Raw genomic sequence first — 22,257 nt, forward strand, 5'->3', positions numbered from 1 at the left:
CCCACTGCAATTAATATGACTAAGTTAGTAAGCCCATCATTTTCAAAGGGTCTACTCCTGAGTAAACAGTAGTTGCACTCCCTTATTTAAATCTACAAATAAAAGTCAAAAAGCAATTCTAAACAGTTAAAATATAAAAGGCACATTTTTACGCTTTTAGATAACACTATGGCATAAAAAACAGCAGCTCATTAGACGCCAACAGTCTGATCCTAGTTGGAAGCAAGTGTTATTCTTTTCAATGGAGTTTGAAATCAGCAAAAACAGAACCTGTTAGTAGGCTAATGGTGGTTCTACCCAGACTTTGAACACAAACACATGTTTAGGTAACAAAAGAAGCCATTATAGCCACAAATATGTCCACTTTAATATACAAGCCCAAACATCATTTTGTAATAATCATAATCATCTAAGATACACTGTTTCATTGCCCTGGTTGTCAATTTGATTTGAGGGGCAACTCAAAAGTTTTGGTAATTATCTTTAACGCCCTAAGCAGCTCAAGTCCAGGATACCAAAGAGACTGCCGACTCCCATACCAACCAGCCTACTCTCTGGAGATGCCCTTTTCTGTTTTTCACAGGTTCTTTTTCAAAGTCTTATTTTGCTTACAGGTGTAGCAAAGTTTTGAAAATGATTTAGCCACTGCCTTAGGGGTTGAGAAGAAAGCCTGTCATTAGTTCTGTGTATCTTCACAAGAACACCAGCAGCTCACCAGTGACTAAATTTAGACATTTCTGTAAATTCTACTTTATGCAGGTAGCGTGTCACATCTTCCAGCAGTGTTATTAAAATTCAGACTCGCAGATGAGATTTAAAAAAAAAAAAAAAAGTGAGAAAGAGATCAAGTTGTATGGGTATACTTTTAGTATACTTTTAAAGGGTATACCCTTTTAGTAACTTTTTAAGAATTACCTTTCTTGTAGAAGGAGTTGAAGGTGGAGATTGAGTAAAAAATTCCAAAATAGAAGTATGAGTGGCAGATGGCTGAGAATCCACCTTAAAAATAAGAAGCACTCAGTAAAGGGAGAAAGGCAGAAGTATGAAAGCCTGATGTCGTTTTCAGCTCTGCAGCATAGAAAGATTCTTGCAGGCAAGGTGAACTGCTGAAATGCAGGCATGCCACACAACTGCCACACAATAATCAGAAGCAGCATGCATGTAAATAAAAACTCTTCTCTAAAGATTGCAGGATTTTTCTCTCATAGCCTATTAAAACTACACTATTGTGTTCGGATCCTAGATGTTACACCAAGCACAAAAGCAAACAAAACAAAACAAAACTTAAGTAAAACCATGCAACCATGAGACATAACTTCCAAAAGCCAAGCAATGTCTCCCACATCATGAATAATCATACAACAAATACTTCCTGATCTGCTTACAAATGAACTTCATCTACAGGGCCTTCATACCAAGTATCACAATGCCATTCATGAACACCCGGTCTTAAAAGCATTTGTTGCCACTGTATTGGCATCAATGAAGTCATTCAGTGTTCTTATTCCTCAAATGGAAGCATTTATATATTGTTGTGTTTTTATGGCATTTATCACATCAGAAGCATTAAGAGAACATGAAACTGTGAAACCAACATGTGTGGTTAACATATGAAGGGAGCCTTTGTTCACACGCATTTATAACAATCAAAACACATACTAGAGTATTTTCTTGAAAGTGCTACTGAAAAAATATAAATGATGCAGGAATTACTGAGCCCGAGTCCTAGGCTTAGCTCACAACGCTAAGTAATTTGCTGAGTAACTTGGCTAGATTATGTCTTGCCTCATTAATTTTTACAGGTTTTCCTGAAACAAAAGTATTTTCTAAGACTTTGGAATTGACATAACTACAATTATACAGCCACTGTATATTGTTTAACCATGTTTAATTTAGAAATGATAGTAGTGTATCCCAGTCAGATGGACAGGGCACAAATAAAAAAATTGTTGTTGTTCTTGTTCCTCTCCTTCATGTCCAAAGCAGATCTCCTCTAAAGTAGTATCGTTGTCGGAAGGAAGGGAATAATTTACATTCTGGGAGGAATTCAACATCTCTCCTGAATGCCCCATCAGTACAAGCATTTCTGCTTGCAAGACAAACAATTTCCCCTCATGAGCCATTCTGGGGATTTCCTGATCCTCCAGAGTGGATTGAGGGGAGCATAAATCCAAGTGCTGGCTTCTGCTAGCACAAAGCTAGCATATGAGTACTAAAAACAATTTAAACATAATGTATGAAGCCATCAACCAATACTAAAGTCAATTACAGTGGTACCTCAGGTTAATAAGTACTTAATTCATTCCGGAGGTCCATTCTTAACCTGAAACTGTTCTTAACCAGAAGCACCACTTTAGCTAATGGGGCCTCCTGCTGCTGCCGTGCTGCCGGAGCACAATTTCTGTTCTCATCCTGAAGTAAATTTCTTAACTCGAGGTACTACTTCTAGGTTAGCGGAGTCTGCAACCTAAAGCATATGTAACCCGAAGTACCACTGTACTTAGACCTTAGGGCAAATGTAATGCTTAATCATGCTTATTACCAAGCAGCATAGGAGCCAACTCCTAGGGGCCAAGGTCCCTTGCCCCCCTAAAATATTTGAGGGGGCTGCCCCCCCCCCAAGTTGACGGCACTGCCATTCAAATGGTGTGTGTGTGCCACATTTCGTGATCAATCAGGTGGGGCAAAACAAACTGAACACCCAAGCCTCCCTGGACACATTTAGATGGCTATAAAATGTTAACACAGGTCTTTCAGGGACTCCACTTTCCACATCCCTTTACAGAGAGAACTGTCCATTTATTACTCTTTGCTTCTGTCTCCTAAACCAATCACTGATCCATAGGAGGAACTCTCATCTTACTCCATGACTGCTAACCTTATTCAGGACTCTTTGGTGAGGTCGAAAGCTTTTTGAAAGTCCAAATTCAGAATATCAGCTTTATCTATATGCCTGTAGATACTTTCAAAGAACTCCAATACATAATGACACAGGACTTACCCTTGCAGAAGCCATGCTGCTTATACTTCAGCAAGCCTTGTTCTTTGATATATGTAGCAGTTTTCCCAGAACAGACATTAAGCTAACTAATCTGTAATTTCCAGAATCCTCCCCTGGATCCCTTTTATACAAAATGATATCACGCTGACTGCTTTGTAGTCAACAGATATGTAGGTTGATCTTGGGAACAAGTTACAGGTACATATTTTTGCTAGAAGATCAGCTATTTCCCATATGAGTTCTTTAAGGCCTCTCAGATGGATGCCACATGGACACGGTGATTTGTAAGTTTTTATTTTGTCAACAAGGCCTAGGACTTTGTCTTTTGCCTATTTGCCTCAGTTCCTCTGTCTCCCTTCCTGTGCTCTATATATGCTGCTCTGAAGATTGATGAAATTAACCCATTCCTCCTTTTCCTCTTCTAGCACACCTCTGACATCCTTATGATCCATAGGTCCAACCACCTCTCTAGCTGGTCTCCTGCTCCAAATGTATTTAACAATTTTTTTATTATTGTTGGTATTTAGATTTTTAGCATTCTTGTTTAGCATACTAATTATTATGTAGCATCCCTTATTGCCTGCTTGCATTTCTTGTGCCAATATTTATGTTATGTTTTGTTCCCCACATTTGGTCAAGGCTTCTATTTTCTTACTTCTGCAGTGGTTTTAGTATTAAAAAGTTTTAATTTTTACAAATCAGAGATGAGACAAAAGACAGGAATGATTTCTTTTGAAATTCAAATAATTATATGGAAGAAAAGAAAATAACTTAAAAGCCTAAATGGGAAAAATGTTAAGACATGCCAATTCTGAACACAGCATCAGCAAAACACAGTCATAAAAGGACCATAGCTCCTACTTCTATAATAAAAAAAAATCACTACCACTTTGTTTACTATTTGCATTTAACTCCACATCAATTAGCAGTGGAAATGAAGTATTTTAGATGTGTTGCAAATGAAATTTGACTTTTCACATTTAACAGACATGCTCCAATTTAAGATATTTTGGAGAAAAATCTTTTACATTATCAGTCCGATGATTAAATAAGATCTGCCTTGTGATCAATTGAATATTTTGCTCGGGAGTCTGAAATAAGCATTTTTGAACTGGTGCAGGACACACTGAATTAGATCCTGTGACACTCCGGCTGCAGGAAGCGAAAGGTATAGTTAAAGGAGAAACTGTTGCATTTGATCACAGTTCATTTCATGAATGGAAGAAGCTGTCTGTGAAAACTGCATGCAGGATTCAACTTATTAAGTGTAGCAAAAGTATTACTGGCAGTGGTATACCTCTTCCTTTAAAAGATAAAGTTGCCAAAGTCAATGGAATGTGTTCACGTGAGAGAAAGTAAACAATGAGCAGAGATTTAAGAGCATAATGGTTACCCTATACTGACTGGCTTACAGACTTCATCTGAAGCTGCACCTTGTCAGCAACCTTCTGGATCTCCTGAGAGGGCTTACTTGTGGAGTTTCTTCGCTTTGGCCAGCTCCCACTTCTCTCAAGGAAGAAGTTTCATAGTCTAACTCATTCTGGTTCACTGTTTAGATTCCATTGTCAGCCTGGGTTTGGGGTTCCCAACACTTCTGAGAATGCAGTACAATTTGAGTCTCAAAAGGAAAACTAGATGAGTTGGTTGCTTTTTCGTGTATCAGGATTTTTTGTGAGCAGCCACAGTAGTCCAAGGAAAAGATTTGCTTGTTTTCTTGCTTCAAAATTATATTACAACAAAAATACAATGTTTGGAATCCAATTTTAATTTTAATCTAGGTTCAATAACTTTAATGTGCCTACAGGAGCTAATTTATGTGCCTTGAATAGCAATCATACATGCCATATCCTTTTTGAAACTGAGGGTAGTTTGTGATAGGGTATGAGAATCTACAGTTTAGAGAAAGAGCCAGTAACTTCACCAGGCATACATTAAAAAGCTCTTCAGATCCCTGGCAGTGTCCAAAAGTACTCCTTGCCTTTGTGTCTAATGTACCTCCTCTTCACCATCTCTGTAAAATTCTTTGGTTTACAATTTATTTTGCTATTTGTCTCCCAGTCAAGCTAACTTCCTTTCTAGCAGGGAGTATTGAAGCAACCTTGTGGCTGGGTCCAAAGTCCAAATTCCGTCCTCTACCTTTACGACTACACTGGCTGTTATTTACATTTCATCTGCCATTCTGCTAGGTCAACTTGTTTAAAATTTTAATTTTATAAAGGCTATCAAGTGATTGATTGCTTTGTATTACTATACTGAAGTATTACTCGCTATAGTTTTCAGCAGTGCTTTTTTCTGGGGGTACGCATACCCCTAAACATTTTGTGAATCTAAGTTTGGCCTCATTGAGAGGCAGTATTTCAATACGAGTAGGAAAATGAGAATACCCCTAAACATTTTTTTTAGGAAAAAAGCACTGGTTTTCAGTCTTCACCGTTTTAAATAGCTAAGCAAACAGGCTTATCAATTTACACTGCAAAGCTGTGCAAACAAATTTGTTTTTCTGAACAACAGCAGTGTTCATATTTGTTAAAAATCCTTGCACTGAAATTAAAAAGCTTCTTCTTAGAATTTTAGTACATTTTAATTTTTCAGTTATTAATGAATGAACTACCCTGCCACCAACTCAAAAGTTTGTTTTCGTGTTACAAGACCTTTGACCACCACTACCTGCCTCTGACCTATGGACTACTACAAAGATTTAGGCATGCTGAAAGATATTCCTATCCAGATCCAAGTCTCTATTACAATACAGTTATGGGGGTTGTCACAGTTGTCATGAGGCCTTTCATAATAACTGGTTGAACTGCTCTAGTATCAGAGCTGCAAAGGAGTCTACTGCTATAGGCTGAGCCTTCTGAGCCTCACGGTCTCTGTTTCCCACTAACTGAGCTGCTCAGGCCCTAACGAGGGGCAAGATGGACAAGCACAGCAAAAGCTGAGGGAAGCAGAAGTTGGGAGACTCAAAAAGCAGCACGGTAGAGACTTAAGAACTCACAGTTGGGATGAGCAAGAATGAAGGGTCCAGAGGAACCAGAGTATGCAGGCAGACATATTAGGGGCTTTGGGATGCAGAAACAGCTAAAACATATTGTGTCACAGACTTGAGCAGTTCCTTCAAAATCTAACAAAGAACAAGGTGGGGGGGGGGGGCGGGGAGAAGAAAAAGCAAGAGAAGAAGCCATTAGCGAAGAAGAAAACTGAAATAGGTGAGAAATGAGAGATTTATGTCCAAGAGCTGGAGAGGCAAGGAATTGCATATGTATTTGAAATAACCAACCAAAACTTTAATTTGGCTGATATGAGACACTGAAACATTTCAAAGCACCTTTATGCATTTGAGCTTACATGGTCATAGTATATTCAGGTGTGGCGCACCAGACCTCTCCATCTGGCACTTCAATGTGTATATAAACTAGTAAATGTACATTCATAGCTCCACCTACTTTGGCCATTTGCCCTGCCCACACCGGCATTTAGCCCTTCAAAGGTTGCCCAGAAGTAAATTCAGCCCTTGAACTGAAAAAGGTTCCCCTAACATGTGCATGTAAACCAAATGAGCTAGCCCCACCTTAATTGACGCCTGCTCCCTTGATGTCCACATATTCAGCAATGACATCTAGGAAGAGGGGCCTATATGTCAGCAGCTATTTATACAGTGGTGCCCCGCAAGACGAATGCCTCGCAAGACGAAAAACCCGCTAGACGAAAGGGTTTTCCGTTTTTGAGTTGCTTCGCAAGACGATTTTCCCTATGGGCTTGCTTCGCAAGACGAAAACATCTTGCGAGTCTTGTGATTTTTTTCCGCTCCCCCCCCCTTTTTCTAAGCCGCTAAGCCGCTAATAGCCTTTTAGCCGCTAAGCCGCTAAGCCTTTAATAGCCGCTAATCCGCTAAACCGCTAATAGCGCTAATCCGTTAAGCCGCTAATAGGGTTGCTTCGCAAGACAAAAAAAACGCTAGATGAAGAGACTCGCGGAACAGATTATTTTCGTCTTGCGAGGCACCACTGTACATATTGCTCTTTCCAGATATTTAAAAATTTGGAATGGGCCTGCTGTGGTGGTTGGTGGCATGGCTAGCCAGTGGAGCTCCATTTCAGCCTCACACATACAAGGGATGTATAGGCTCTAATGGGAGAAGGGGACTCGTGTTTAGGAGAACCAAATGGGTAACATGGAATATTCAGAGTTTCAGGCAGTGACAGCGACAATGGATCTAGCGACAAATGGAGCTACTTGGCCAAGATATGCAGGCTGAATGAAAAGAGGTTAGGTACCTGGAGGCAGGGAAGAAACAGGAAGAGAGCAAACTCAGCAATCGGCTGATACATTACAATAGAAAGGAAGAACAAGTGGAGGCGACAGAGAACTGAGCAACAGAAAGGCCAATAAGGAAATGGATTTCAGAAATAACTCACACAGGAACTAACAGGTCAAGAAACTGTATTTTGTTTCCTCTTTCCTGCCAACATGGACAGTCAAGGATGCTGGCTGGTTGATGTGATATAGACACATAGGATCCAAGCAGGGATAAGAGAGAACCTGGGATCAATCTTCATACAGGGGTGCTTAAGATCTGGCACAAGATGTTCAACTGCTAACAGCTGACAAAGAGCTATCAAATTCAACACATATTTATGTGAACAGTTGGATGACTCAGTGGTTATAGACAGTTGTTAATACTAGTTCTGATAAAATGTATACCGTACATATTAGGAAAGGTAAAGACAAGTCCAAGAGGATACCAGCATGGTTAACGAGCAGAGTAAAGGAAGCTATACAGATTCATAGAGTTGTAGTGTTAGAAAGTACCATGAAGATCATCTAGTCCAACCCCCTGCAATGCCAGAATCTTTCACCCAACATGGGGCTCAAACTCACAACCCTGAGATTAAGAGTCTCATTCTTTACTGACTGAGCGATCCCTCATGGAGAAGAAGGAAGTCTTATTTTAAAGAAGGAAAAACAAGAACAAAGAAGGAACAAAAGCTGTGGCAAAATTAATACACGTGAACAATAAAGAATTGCCCACCACAAAGAGAGATGAGACACATTAATGGAGAATAGGTTTATCAACCACCATGATAACTAACTGGAATCTCTATGCCCAGAGAATGCCAGTATCTGGAGTGCAAATAAAAAAAAAGGAGAACCTTTGGCTGTTTATGGCTTCCTAAAAGAAATCTGGTTGGTCATAGAAAAGCGATTCTGGATTAGACAAGAGCTTTGGTCTGACCCAGAAGAGATCCAATGTAATGTTAGCAGAACTTTTCCATTCATTTCCCTTACAACTATGTCAATAAATGAGGAGTTAATTTTCAAAGGATTAAAGAACAGCTGAGGTTGTCTTTTCCATGCAGGTTAGAGTAACTCACAACAAGGGACTTCAACAAGCTTCTTTGGTTCAATACAGTCTGTCATGCTTCTGGTGCTCAAGAAAACATGCTCTAAAAAAGGGTTTTTTGAAGAAACAAGACCTACCTGGCTATTGGGTTTTGCTGCTTGCAAATTAGCCTGTGCAGTAGAGAGACCATCAAAAAAGGCTTGGTCAGCTACTGAAATTCCATCTTTGGTACCTTCAGGTAGAATCTGAAAAACAGAATGCTGCTGAAAATACATTTCTAAAATAAAATGTCAACTTTATATTAAAGAAAATTCACACTCTGAACACACTCAGTGGTATCAATGGACTTAAGTTCTCTGTGAGACTCATTCAGATGGCATAGTGTGTTTATGGCTGAAGACAGGAGGCAGGACACCCATCACCCTAAACACTCGTATTGATTTTAATTGTATTTTTATTGCTTCTTTTATTGCTTATATTGTATTCTATTATACTATAATACAGAATTCAAACTGTAACACAATAAAATCCATTATGTAAGAAATTAAAGAAGCAATAAAAATACAATTAAAAATAATACAGCATCTAGCACAGCACATTGTGACTGCTACAAGAGGCAGAAAAACCATTAAATGATTCACAAAGATGCTCAGCAATTGTCAAATGGTCCCTGTGAAAAACGTTTGAGAACCACTGCCTTACTGTATCACTCTATGTGCATGCATTGAACATACAAGACGGGAACAAGCCCTGTTTCATTCCATCTTCCATTTAAGTAAGAACAAGCTGCTCCTTTTAAGTGAGAACAACCCTAATTCAATGGAATTTGCTCCCAGGTAAGTGGAGTTAGGACTGCAGCCCCAATCAGACTGCAATTTGGTTTTTAGTGTACTATAGGCCTCTTATATGTACAAATACAGAAACAATGGTGTGATACTGTATCTCACTTACTGACTTACAAGAGTGTATGTTTCCAGTTTTTAAAAAATGGTTATCTATAGAATATGTAGTAATCTCACTTTATCTCACCGATGAATATCATTTTGTAACTTACTTCAACATAATCTGTGGGAACAAGTCCTCGTTCTCCTTTGCTGTTTTTGCCTTCCAGCCAGCCTCCACCTACATCCTACAACAAAGACAAACAAATGTGTTAAGTAGTTAAAATTATGAAGACAATAAATTATAAGTTTAGTTATTTTAAAGAAATGCATTCCAAATGTCTTTTTAGCATATTCATGTTTTCTTAGTATCACTTTTTTGTTCCAAGCTTCTTCCAAAGCACAATGGGGTCTCCCAATTAATAGAGCAATCTAAACCCCTGATACAATGTGCTGGAAAGTTTTTAATGCAGCACATGTATCCCTCTACTCAGAAGCTACTGCCACTGGCGTCTCCAAAAGCTGCAGTTGATGACCTCTCCACCCCCCCCCAAAAAACTCAGCATTTCAGCAGTGGGGCTGTGATGGCACAGGATTTGCTGGATACTAAGGGGCTCTGCTGCTGATCCAGGCTTCTTAAACATAACAGCCTAGGAGCCGACACAGCAAAAGGGCATTGTTTCCTGCACCCCCATCTTCTGTCCTGGCTGGCATGAATGGTGGGACTGTTGATGCAGCACACCATCAAGTCCCACCACTGCCAGTCAAGGGATAGCATTGCAGTCTTATTATCACAACCACCATAGGAGCTAGGTCAGGTTGAGAGACAGCAAAGGCTGTCTATTTCATAGCTGGATGAAAATCGGAATTTGAGTCCAACATACGACATCATACTGGCTCTATGAAAACCTGACGCAGCTACAGTCCTACACATGTTCATTTTGGAGTAAACCCCGCAAGACAGTGTTTAGGCTTGAGCAGTTCAAGTTGGATCTATTCAACTTGCCAGCAATTTTAGCTGGCAGATTTGATGGAAGCAGATATACCTATTGAACTATTAAATTTTCCATAGTTTTTTTAAAAACTTCGATTATGAATTTTGTCACTAAGAATGCAAACAAAACACAAACCTGAGCATGCTTAAGCAGAAGCAAGTCCAAAATTCAATGGGACTTCCTTCCAAGTAAGGCTACATTTAAGTTATAGCTCCAATATCATTATATCATATGTATGTTTGCCCAAGATACATTTGCAACTTTGAGGCACAGTTCAAAGAACTATTTGTAACTAATAAGTCTATAGAATTCCAGTCCCGCACCCTTAGAAAAATGCATAACAGTGACCCACTCTTTTTATGGCTTCCTTTTAAGTAAGTAAGTAATGTATCTATTAATTTGGAGGATAACGGCAAATCTACTAAGACAGAAGGGAAATGTGCAAGTTGTGTATCTGTAGGTTTCAGGTTCAATATTATGGTAAATACTTGATGTTTCTACACCAAAATTCCAGGAAGTAGCTTTATGTATGGTACTTTGATTTCCACTGACTGCATCTTACCGGATTGGTAACTGTGATGATTTCTCCTTCATTAACTGTCAGCTCATTGTTTCCAGGTTCAGCAGCAAAGTCATACATAACCCGAGCCTGTAGATGTGCAAAAACTATATCAGTGACAACACTTCTGTGTTTAGTTAAAGGTTCATAGCAAACATTTGTAGGAAACCAAAGTTCAAAAGAAATGACGTAACAGCAGAGAGGAATTGGTGACACATCACTTGTTACAGTTAGCACTTTAAAAAACTTGGAACTCCAAAAATTTATGTAAAACCTGCTATCAGTAAAAATCTAAACTGTAGACACAATCAGGTCTCAAGTACCAAACCTGATTATTGCCTAATTTTCTGAGGAAATTTAGGAATCTCTCCACCACCAACCAACAACCTCAAGTCTACACTGTCCACGCAGCCTTTTAAAGCACCTTCACAAGGACCAGAACAGAAGTTTGAATACCACATTCAACCTAATTGGTAGCTCACACTCTTATATATCAAAATGCCCTCACTTAAGTCTGAGGATTGATCTCATTAAAAAAATGTACTTAATGGATGCATGACAACTCTACCATAAATTGTTCTCCATCCCCAAGGATGAGCAATGTGGGGCAGAAATAGGGCCCCTTATCCACATGATGTATAGGTAGCCGTCCAGTTGTAAACCTTTATGGGGTGAAGTTTTGGTAATTACAAAGGCCTGGTTAAAAAGGAAAGTTTTTGCTTGGTGCTTGAAGATATAATTTAGTCCTGGAAACCTCATATTATTTCAAATATGCGATTTTTGTTGTTACTGAATTATATCTCTGGTATTTGAAATTTAATGTCATGCATGGTGCCTCAAGCACCATAAAGGAGAAGTCGTCACCTTCTATACAGCAATGGGTTAACTATTTGATCCCCTGCCCTATCCTTATTTAAACAAGCAATGTGTCAGTATGCGAAGATAGCATGTCAATTTCCACTTTTAGTTTTTGTATGAATATGTATTTGCATTGTTCAGAAAAACATATTGCTGAGATCAGGAATCAACAAAATCTACAGCTCTCCACTCATTTATGTGCCATGAGTAGGGAACAGGAGTCAACAAGGTCTCTTTTCTCCCTATGGAACTAATTACTTCACACAATCAAAGAAGTAGAACAATAACTCCAGGGCTTTGTATTTTATTATAAAAAATACTTATATCCTGCCCCACAGAGCATACAATCTAAGATTGGACACAGGAAAAACAACTAAGGGGAGGTAAAGGGAGGTGGAGGCAAATGGGAATGCAATATGCAGTTGTTTCAGTTACATGTGCTTAGGCTTAATTACAGGTTTGGTTTCAATCAAAATTGGTCCCCAATGTGGCTTACAAGAATCATGCATTCTGTGTTGTTCCTGCTCAGTTAAAAACACAAGAATAAGTTGGTTTTTAAAAAATTAAATTAAAGCCACTTACTGAATCTTCATAAGATATACTATCAGTTTTCTGGTTTTGTCAAATGCAACAATGTTTATTAGGGACTGGCAGCACCCTAAGAAGTTGCTGTGAATCAGCAGCTGAAAATTAGATCTTATTCTGGCCATCTTATACCCATCCTCCATCTGCTGGACTCCACAGCATCTGGTCCTGATAAGGGTGTGTTTCTTAGAAATGAGCCCCAACAATGCATTCAGTTGTGGCATACACTATTTAATAGACGGCTGTGCTATTCATGCTCATTTCCATGCTTTAGTCAGGGATGGGAACTTGATCCAACTGGCAGGTTTCCTCCAACCCTGTAGGCCAACTTTGATCGGTGGGCACCTATTTATCAATCAGCTGAATCATTTTTATGTCAGATGACAACTTAAAAAGGGCTCACTGAGCAGCTTTGAAGGCTAGCTGCAGCACCAATCAGTTGATTGGTGATGACAGGAAGTCCCACTTACCAAGAAACTGACCAGGCCCAGAAGTCAGAGATTCCTGACTGCCTCCTTATTAAGTGTAGACTAAAACGTTGAGGGTGTTCTACTGCCAGGAAAAATAGGGCAGTTCATCTTCATATTACAGTGGTACCTCAGGTTACATATGCTTCAGGTTACAGACTCCGCTAACCCAGAAATAGTGCTTCAGGTTAAGAACTTTGCTTCAGGATAAGAACAGAAATTGTGCTCCGGTGGCGCAGCGGCAGGAGGCCCCATTAGCTAAAGTGGTGCTTCAGGTTAAGAACCGTTTCAGGTAAAGTACAGACCTCCGGAACGAATTAAGTACTTAACCCGAGGTACCACTGTACTGAAGTGCCTTATGCATGATAAAAGTAAGTTGCAGCAGTGTCCTTCTCATAAGCTGTTTGAAACCTTGAAAGCTAATGGGTTGTGGAACACAGTGGTGGACAGTGTTGCTAGCTAGTCAAATTTTGACTGAAGAAACACATGCTGATAATGCTGTTGTGTTGTATAAAGTATTAACAAGAAGACTGTCATTCTGCCGATATCATGCTATGAAAGAATTCAGTAGATCAGGTGATAGTAGAAAGTTGTCCTTACTCCACTTCCCTTGTTTTGGACTTTTTGCTTGCATTAGTAGTGTAAACCAGTAATTCGCGCGTGCTTTCCATTTGCCTTGAGCTCCCCAATTTCCTTCTCTACTAAGTTCATTAAATATGTACTTTCAGAACTTGCCCTAGTTTTGCATATTTCAAAAATGAAATATTGTTAGAATTAACTTTTGTTCAGAAAGTATTTGTTCACTACAAAACCAAAAACTAATTTCTTGGTAGAGCATGAGACTCTTAATCTCAGGCTTGTGGGTTCAAGCTCCACGGTGGGCAAAACATTCCTGCATTGCAGAGGGTTGGACTAGATGACCCTGGTGCTCACTTCCAACTCTACAATTCTATGATTCTATGAAAAGTACGAGTCCAAATTAACTATATCTTTTATAATGTAGCATGGGAAAGATGATAAATTCTGCCTAATTTTTATGTAGACCATATATTGTCTACATTTATTGCCTGGATGATTATGTGAGCCTTGTGCAAGGCACAGATGTTATTTAAACAATTATGAATATACAAACATATTGTAGTAAGGAATTCATTCTTAGCACATAAAACTGGTTGGATTACTGTCAGGAAACCTGCCTGGGTGCTTCAGAAACAAATAGGGATGCCACTCTGGGAAACAATTACTAGCACTGTTGAGTGGAAATAAACTCTTCAGCAAAATGTAATTGCAACATGTTCCAAGTCTTTTCCAGACACAAAGACATTCTCAGAATGATATTTTTCCACATGGTTTCTAAAATCTCACTGACTATGCAGAATACATATATTTTAAATATATTTTAATGCTGTTTTAACCACTGTTTTACAAATGGACTGTATATCTAGCTGTGTGTCAGCGGCGGCTCAACGAATGAAAGGCCACGTCAGAGTCTACCTCAGCGCGGTGTGGGGACTGTCCAATCAGTCCCCGCGCTGCTGAAAAGCCGTGTTGGGGTTGCTTGCCACCCCGTACTGCGCTAAGGAAAAGCGGACTCTCAGCGGGTTTTCAAATGGTCCTGCGGGCCAGATTCGCAACTCAGTTGGGTCCTGCAGACCATAGATTGAAGACTCCTGCTCTAATGAGTCAATAAAATGAGCACTGTTCCAAGATGTTTTGCTCCTACATTGTTTTCTTAAGTTCTAAAATATCTTGGAAGAATTTTTTTTAAAAAAACTGCTGAGCTTCACCAAGCCTTTAAAAAACGGAAGGAAGAAATCTGTTCTGTCAATTAAGGCCAAAGCGAAGAGTTTCATTCCCTACATGCAAAGATTCCTTGCCCTAACCAAAAAGAAATAGGGGGGTGGGTGGAATCCAACACACAACCACATTTATGGAAATGTTGGGTTACCAGCACAGCAAGTAATGCCATTAAAGTTGCAGGGAAAATAACCATTTTCAGGAATGAACAACACCCCATATGGCAAAATATACTATTTCTATCAGTCAGTAGCATAATGGAGCATAAAAGGACAGAACTTTCACAATTGTTTTCTTGCTCATCCTTGCAACAGGATGAGACTGCAAGAAGAAAAGAATGACTGTCTAGGATACATAGTACATCCACATGAAGTAGAAGCAACAATGGGGCTGTCAATAAAGCTTCCATTAAGCACTACACACTGGCCACACTCACACACAACACTAAGCCAAACCAAGGCATAATGTAAATAGGCTGTTCCCAGGAAGAAAATCAGTCACTTTGCTGTTCCCCAGTCTTTTTAGCTCAGTTTGGCTTAGCATGTCCATCTGAATCGTGGTTAAGCTCTCTTTTCCTTAACTATGATCTGTAGTCAAGGATTGCCCTAGGGTTACAGATCATGGTTAAAAAGGAGAGAGCTTAACCATGATCCTGGGTTCAAGTGACAAACTAAGCCAAACTTTGACTTAGTTGTTGCACAGAACAAAAAGGACCAGGAGGGTGGAAAGTAGATGCAAGCTTGCCTCCAAGAGAAAGAATGTTCACAGAGTCCCTGCAAGCCGCAGTCTGGCTTATTGCATGGGGAACCCAAGCCATTATCATTTAAGAGTCCCAAGCAATGAGGAAAGGGTAGCATAGCTCAGTGGTAGAGCATATGCTTTGTAAGTAAGAAGCCCAGGCATGGCTGGAAAAGACTTCTGAAACGCTGTAAAGGCACTGCCAGCTGGCATAGTAGACAAAAGTGAGCTAAATTGACCAATGGCTTCACTCACTGTAACACAGCTTTCTATTTATCCTTCATTAAGTTTGATATCTCCCCTTCAAGTACATGAGGGCTGCTTACAATAAAATATTAAGCCACTATAAAATAAGCTAAAGACTGAAAATCTATAAAAGCAGTGTAACATTAATATTAGAGTAGAAAAGCCAAAAATTTAAAAGCCTAAGGAAAATAAAAATGACATTACCTGACACCAGGCACATCAAGTGTACTTTTCTGGGGAGAGCATTCCAAAGTCCTATGCTTCCTACCATGTGAAATAGTTCTGAGCATTCTTATAGGACATGGGAAAATATGGCATGCTATCACAAATGTGTCCTAGGAAACAGTCTAGCATAGGCCCTGCCGCAATTCCTGACACTGCTGCAGTTAGGTTTTGAGAAAGGAGGCCTTCAGTTCTTTGCATCACCAGAAACCTGACTGAACTGAACTTTGGCAGGGCAGGGTGGGCTTGATTTTCCTTTGTTTCAAAACCTTTTTTCCCTGACTCCATTCGTATCAAGCTGAAGGAAAGGGGAGGGCTCACCATCATGAGTTCTAATATACAGTAATTGAAAAGTATAAAGTCACCATCTGGCCAGAACAAAGGAAGATTGTAACTGAAGTCATGTGTTCATGTTCCAAGAAGATTATTTTTGTATCATCTGAAATCAATTCATGCTTGTTCATAGACTCCATTTGTAACTATAGGAAGGCATCTTTAAAAGGGATGCTCTACATAAAAATAATTATGTTTTATCCAGATGATCTCCAATTTTCTCAAATTTATGCCAAAGAAAAATAACTTCATTTCAATAATGGGAATGTCCCTTAACTTGTTACATAGGGATGCAAACAATGGCACTTATTAAGAATGGTCATTTCTCAACAATTATGAAAAAAATGAGGTGTGCTTGTTTGCTGACACAAGATATTGGAAAATGTGGCACAATTCACATTTCATTGTAAACCATAGTTAATGATTTACAGTAAATACACAGTTGACTCCCCTTGGTAAAGCATTATGTCTGAACTGGGGATCGTGGTTCATGGCAAACTAAGCTTTTTGGTGTGCCACAACACTTCCAGCTGTATTGTGTTTGTTCAGCATGTCATTGGAAATATACCAACTATTGTGAATAAATTAAGAGCATCCAAAACTTTTCTCCCCATGGACCACTTGAGTGTGGCTGGGGGTCTCTGCAAACAACTTAATGGTTCTTCTGTCTCTTGCAACAATTGTAGGAACCTGCGCTAGATGCTCTTATGATTTTTAATTGCATTTGTATTACTTCTTTTATTTCTTATGTTGTATTGTTTTGTATTACAGTTAGAATTTTATAGAATTATCATTGTAAAGGTTCTTCACAGAAAACAAACTACTGTAACTAAATGAAACTTAGTCTATAGACCAGAGTTTGGAAAACCCTGCAATAAATGTCAAGGTTTTGAGGTGTTATCAAACTATACCACAACAAACTAGCATGGTTATCTCACTAGAATTAGCTATTTACAAAAGCAAGAGACGTTGCTTGCTTTTGGGGCACCTACTCTCAGATCACAGTAGTGTAAATTCTTACATTTACTGACAGAGTTGATGGAATGATGGTCCAGTTTTGCAACAACCAGCTAGACTAATGGCCTATACAGTGGTACCTCGGGTTACATACACTTCAGGTTACAGACTCCGCTAACCCAGAAATATTACCTCGGGTTAAGAACTTTGCTTCAGGATGAGAACAGAAATTGTGCTCCGGCGGCGCAGGAGGCCCCATTAGCTAAAGTGGTGCTTCAGGTTAAGAACAGTTTCAGGTTAAGAACGGACCTCCAGAACGAATTTAGTACTTAACCCGAAGTACCACTGTATTAGTCTCTTCTAACCTTATGAGATCCTGACTATCCTAACAGACATTTCCTCAAAAAGGGCAAAACCCCATTCTTGATTATGGCAAGAGAAACATTACCTCATTAACAGGAGGTTTTTAAGAAGAGGTTGAATGGCCATCTGTCATGGATGTCTTAGCTGAGATTCCTGTATTGCAGGGGGTTAGGCTAGATGACCCTCGGGTACCTTCCAACTCTGCAATTCTAATATTCTATATGTCACTTGCTCACCTAAAGCAAACAGTTTTCCCAATTGCAAGAGCCAGGTCATTAAGTTGCACCCACCTCTCTCAGGTTAACTCTGGACACAAACACATGCATGGAAATTCTACATCATTGCACATATAGTACACTCATTTCACACAGAATGTGAATGAGAATTACATGGGTAGACTGAGTTGTCTGTCATTTAGCTTTACAGAGCCATTGGTCTTTTCAGCTTTGAGAAGCACATATTTGCAGCTAACCATTTTAGGTTTCTGGCTGGCAATTTTTATTGCCTGTATCTTATCATCCATGGACTTAAATGCTGAATTTCAATTTTTGAAATAACCAGGTTTAAATAGCACTTTAATTTTTTTAAGTTAATTTTTGAAAATGTGAACCTGCAACTCATACTGAGAGTCAATAATTCGAGAATGTAAACAAAACAGACTATGAAACAATGTAGCACAAGCCTTCCATTTTTAAGCTTTTTATTATTCCTGAATGCTTCCCAGAATCTCAGATATATATTTTTATTTATTATTCACAGTACAATTTCACGTAAGCAAAAGATAGGGCAATCCTCATTTGACTTTAGAAAACTAGCCAAATAAAAGGATGCAGCAAGCTTCTATGTTTACACAATGAAGTTGCATTTGTTTGGCACTGAAACAATGATCCTTCACTTCCTTTCAACACTGAAGTAAGCAAGCACCAATTGGACTACGTTTCTGCTACTGCCTAAGCGGAAAACCTTCAATAGCTTTGGCTTTCAACAGCTGGCAAGAGGAAATTCACATTGCACTCTGGTATTAAAAGTGCTTTGTAAATATATTTCCATGCCATACTGGAAAGGGACATCAACAGAGCACAGCACTATAAATCTGCAAAAGCAAGCAATAGCTTTAGATCTCCTCAAAGTGTCCAAAATCTAGGTATATACTTCCACTGATGAATAACTAAGATAAGATTTTTTTCCCCCACAGGAGGCATTAGACTCGAAAAAAGTGCCTATGCAAGTCAAATAGCTTATGAATAGACATGTCACTGTACCCAGGCTCTATCAAACAGGCACACAGTGCATCTCAAACTTTGGCTTCTCTTCCAAACTTACTCTACCCTTTGGCCCCTTCCCTCAGCTGATTGGCGTGTTAGTGCACAGATTCTGTGAGCATGTGCATGTGAGCATGTCCACCACTTTGCGTAAGGAATCACAGATTGAGGCTGAGAGACTAAAAACTTTCAGCAGGAATTCCTTCCTTCCTCTCATCCCAACTCATGCCAAGCTCAAGTACCACTCACCCAATGAGCTCTTGACTGGACTGCATACAAGAATGACTGCAGATTATCTTTACAACAACTCCTTCTCCACAGGTGCCTGGAGTCCTTCAGTAAAAATCTACATATGCCCCATTTTAAAGCAAGCCAGTAAAGAAAAAGTTATAGCAAATTCCACTGAGTGGTGGCAAGTGAAACAAAACTGCATTTCCAATTAGTGGCCTTTCTCTCCCGCTCTTCTTTTTCTTAAAGAAGGAAAGCACGTTACTTCATCAACTTTTTACTCAACTACTGCCAAAAGATATTAAAACTATCAAAACAGTTATTTTTATTTTTGTTGATTTGTTGATTATTCAGCTGTCATTACACTATAATATTATATTATCCGGTGTCTAGGTCCAGACAAGGAAAGGAACTCAATTAAAATAAAACCAGAGCAGCAAATTAAACAAAAAACTCTTCCATTCAAATTTTTGCTGTAAAATGGAAACCACTTGATTTCCACAGCCCTATTCACAATTATTTTTAAGACCTCATAACTGCACATCCTAGACTAGTAATAATACAGAATACCAATAATTTTCATAATGAAAGTGTAAGAAAACAATCTACCTTGGTCATATACTTTAAACTGAGAACTCACACTGAACTTTAAACTGAGAACACACTGAAGGAGTTTCAATACTCTTTCTGTGGTTATTATACCTAAAAACACCACTTCAAAGGAAAGAGCTATCTATAGCCATGGATGAGGTAAGAGTATTACTCAGCAATTGTTCCTTGTGACTAGTTTTTTAAAACTTTGTTTTTACTCATTTTTTCCTTTCCTACTTGAATGCTGAGTACTCAAAAATAAAGGATAAACTACAAAGAACTTGATGCCTTTCTGAACATAAGGATCAATTTAATCAGTACTTATATCCAAGTTCTCTCTAATTTACCTTTCCTTTTTCAGTACTCATAATTCAAGCAGGAAAAGGAAAAGGAGTTGGGACCAACTTTTTAAAACTTGTCAGAAAAGTAACACGAGTGCACAATATGGCCTGAATTGGTCTGCAATAAAGAAGTGGACTGAGGCCCATTGTGATTGATCTGATTCAGTCCTGCTTATGCCATGGATACAGTAAATCCACAGATATATTTGCTTTGGCATCTCGTCTATAAAATGGGATGAGTTGCCTGAGGGATATTGCAATAATAATGAATTCTGTAAAAACACTTTTGCAAAGTTAGAGCATTCCACATCACAGACAGCAGTAATAATTACAGTGTTTTAGAGAGTGCTAGGCCTGTTGGTCTTTTGTTTTAGTTTCTGAAAGACTATTTAAGAACTCCAAGAATTAAACCACTTTAAAAAAAAGTCAACAGCTTTATCTGGGTAACAGAAGCGTCCAAAAGCATGTCTAAACTAAACATTAAAATGCCATTCTAAAGCATATGCATAAACTGAGAAGCAAACATGGTCTCTTTCTTTAAGGATAGATACACCACATTTCATTTTCCCCTCATCATGTGTAGGTTGGAAATACTAGTTATAAATATACACGTGATCAAAACTAACATATGATGTAATCAAGGAAAGGAAAAAGGACGTATTAAAAACACCTGGTGGCCAATTTTTTACTGCTTGATCTTAGAACTAAAAACAGTAACAGAATGAAGTAGCTGTAGAATTTAAACATTTACAGTATGAAAAACAGTACTGATTTTTAAAAATAAGTTTCCACACAGACTATGCTAACATCAATCAGCTGCTGCTCCCTTGAGATATCTTAGCACTTTTCCCCGCCCCAGAAAAGTATTTTTGAAATGTTTTCTTGCAACCCAGAAAGCACATGTAGGCTGTAACTCAAAACACACTAGTAGGAAAGACCAATTGAACACTTTGGGTTTGCTTCCTGGTAAACATGCATAGGACTTGGCTGTTGGGATACTACCAGCTGTAATGTCTGCATTACTTCAAGCAACTTTTCAGAATTACAAAACGGAACAGATACTAGCACAGGGACAACCAGTTAACACGCACTGTGTACAAAATGTGATGACACCTAGGAATGGAGTTGGGAAGCAGGTTTTTTCTTTCTTCACTGACACATATTACTGTCTTCAAACCCTGAACTTGGGGAAAAGTTACTCATGGAGGAGTTTGTCTCCTAGAAGAGAGGAGCCTTTTAACACAGCGAGTCATTCATTTCACTGTTTACCACGGATTAATGAAAACATCGCCAGTGGAAAGGAAACTCTTTCCAGAGGCACTCAGAAGTTTGAAGGCTGCTCTTCGCCAGCCATTCCTCCCGTTTGCTGAGACCACAGCGGAGTGTTGTGCTGGAGGCCCAAACGCACGTTTGCCCGTCTGCCCGGAATAGATTAAACTGTGCCAAGTGACTTCAACTGGGGGGGGGGGGATGCCCCTCAGACGCCGCCCTCCGCCATGCCCCACTCCTCAAGCCAGCAGCGGACCCCGGCGCGGGCGGGCAGGCAAGCCAAGAGTCCCGCCAAAACGCCCTCCGGTTCCTCCCAACCCCCAGAGAAACGCGCCCCACTTGCGAGCCGTTCCCTCAGAAACTACACCCCTCACCCACCCGAGTTATTTGAAAACAAACAAAAAGCGGGCGGCGCTGGGGAAGGGAGGCTGCCGCGTGCAGGGCTCGCTTTCTGCTCACCTTGGTGGCCATGGCGGCGCTGCGTGTGCCACCCCCACCAGCAGGGAATGAGCTCCGGGGGGCTCCTCTGGGTCCCTCCTAGTGGGCCTCGGCGCTGGGGGAGGAGAGAAAGGAGGAGGAGGAGGAGGAGGAGGGTGGCGGCGGTGGCTGCCGCGGCTCCTGCGCCCTCAACCAGCCAACCAGCCCCCGGCCGCCGCCTCTTCCCCGGAGTTGGTCGGGCTCCCCCGGCAGATGGGAAGGCGAAGCAGCTCCCGAGCTCACGACAAAGCCGAGCCCCCTGCGCTTCCTTTCGCCTGCCTTTCTCTTTCCCTTCGCCTCTTCCTCGTTCGCTCGCCCATATCCAGGGGCGGAGTTTCACGGAGGGCGTCCCGAAACCCAGGCGAGGGAAGAGGGACGGGAAGGAGCCGCGGAGCAGCCCTTTCCGAAGGCAACCCGCCCACCGACCCACCCTTCGCCGCGCGCACGTGATGCCTCCCGAGGCCGCCGCCGCTGCGGGCAACTTCTCCACAGAGAAGAGCCGTCAGCGCCCACTTTTCGGTCCCCGTCGTCCCCACATCCCGCCTCTGCCGACGTGGTTAGGACAAGCCCTAATACTCGTCGGCTAAACTTTTTCCGACAGTGTTCAGCCATAGCATCGAAGTGTCTGTACTCATCCCGTAGCAAGCAGCAGCAGCAATAATAATAATGATTTCGAGCAGCAGCTAAAAAGCTGCGCAGTGTCCCCACCCCATGTCTCCCGTGACACCGGCAGGGTTAAGGGAAAA

General features: G+C 40.3%; 1 protein-coding gene across 2 annotated transcripts in view; it reads right to left on the reverse strand.

Annotated features, from left to right (window-relative positions):
- Positions 1-21,927, reverse strand: part of SNX9 (sorting nexin 9) — a 35,859-nt gene extending 13,932 nt beyond the window's left edge. The window contains exons 1-5 of one of the 2 annotated variants that reach the window (XM_077925870.1): positions 21,494-21,927; positions 10,781-10,867; positions 9,397-9,471; positions 8,480-8,587; positions 916-999 (exon numbers count right to left, since the gene is read on the reverse strand). In XM_077925870.1, coding sequence (XP_077781996.1) covers positions 916-999; positions 8,480-8,587; positions 9,397-9,471; positions 10,781-10,867; positions 21,494-21,505 — 366 coding nt within the window. In that variant the 5' untranslated portion in view covers positions 21,506-21,927. The remainder of the gene's footprint in view (positions 1-915; positions 1,000-8,479; positions 8,588-9,396; positions 9,472-10,780; positions 10,868-21,493) is intronic. The other variant, XM_077925871.1, reaches the window with a different exon arrangement.
- Between the last annotated feature and the right edge of the window lie 330 nt (positions 21,928-22,257).

The sequence above is a fragment of the Podarcis muralis genome, chromosome 3 (genome assembly GCF_964188315.1).
Source record: "Podarcis muralis chromosome 3, rPodMur119.hap1.1, whole genome shotgun sequence".
Classification (NCBI taxonomy): domain Eukaryota; kingdom Metazoa; phylum Chordata; class Lepidosauria; order Squamata; family Lacertidae; genus Podarcis; species Podarcis muralis.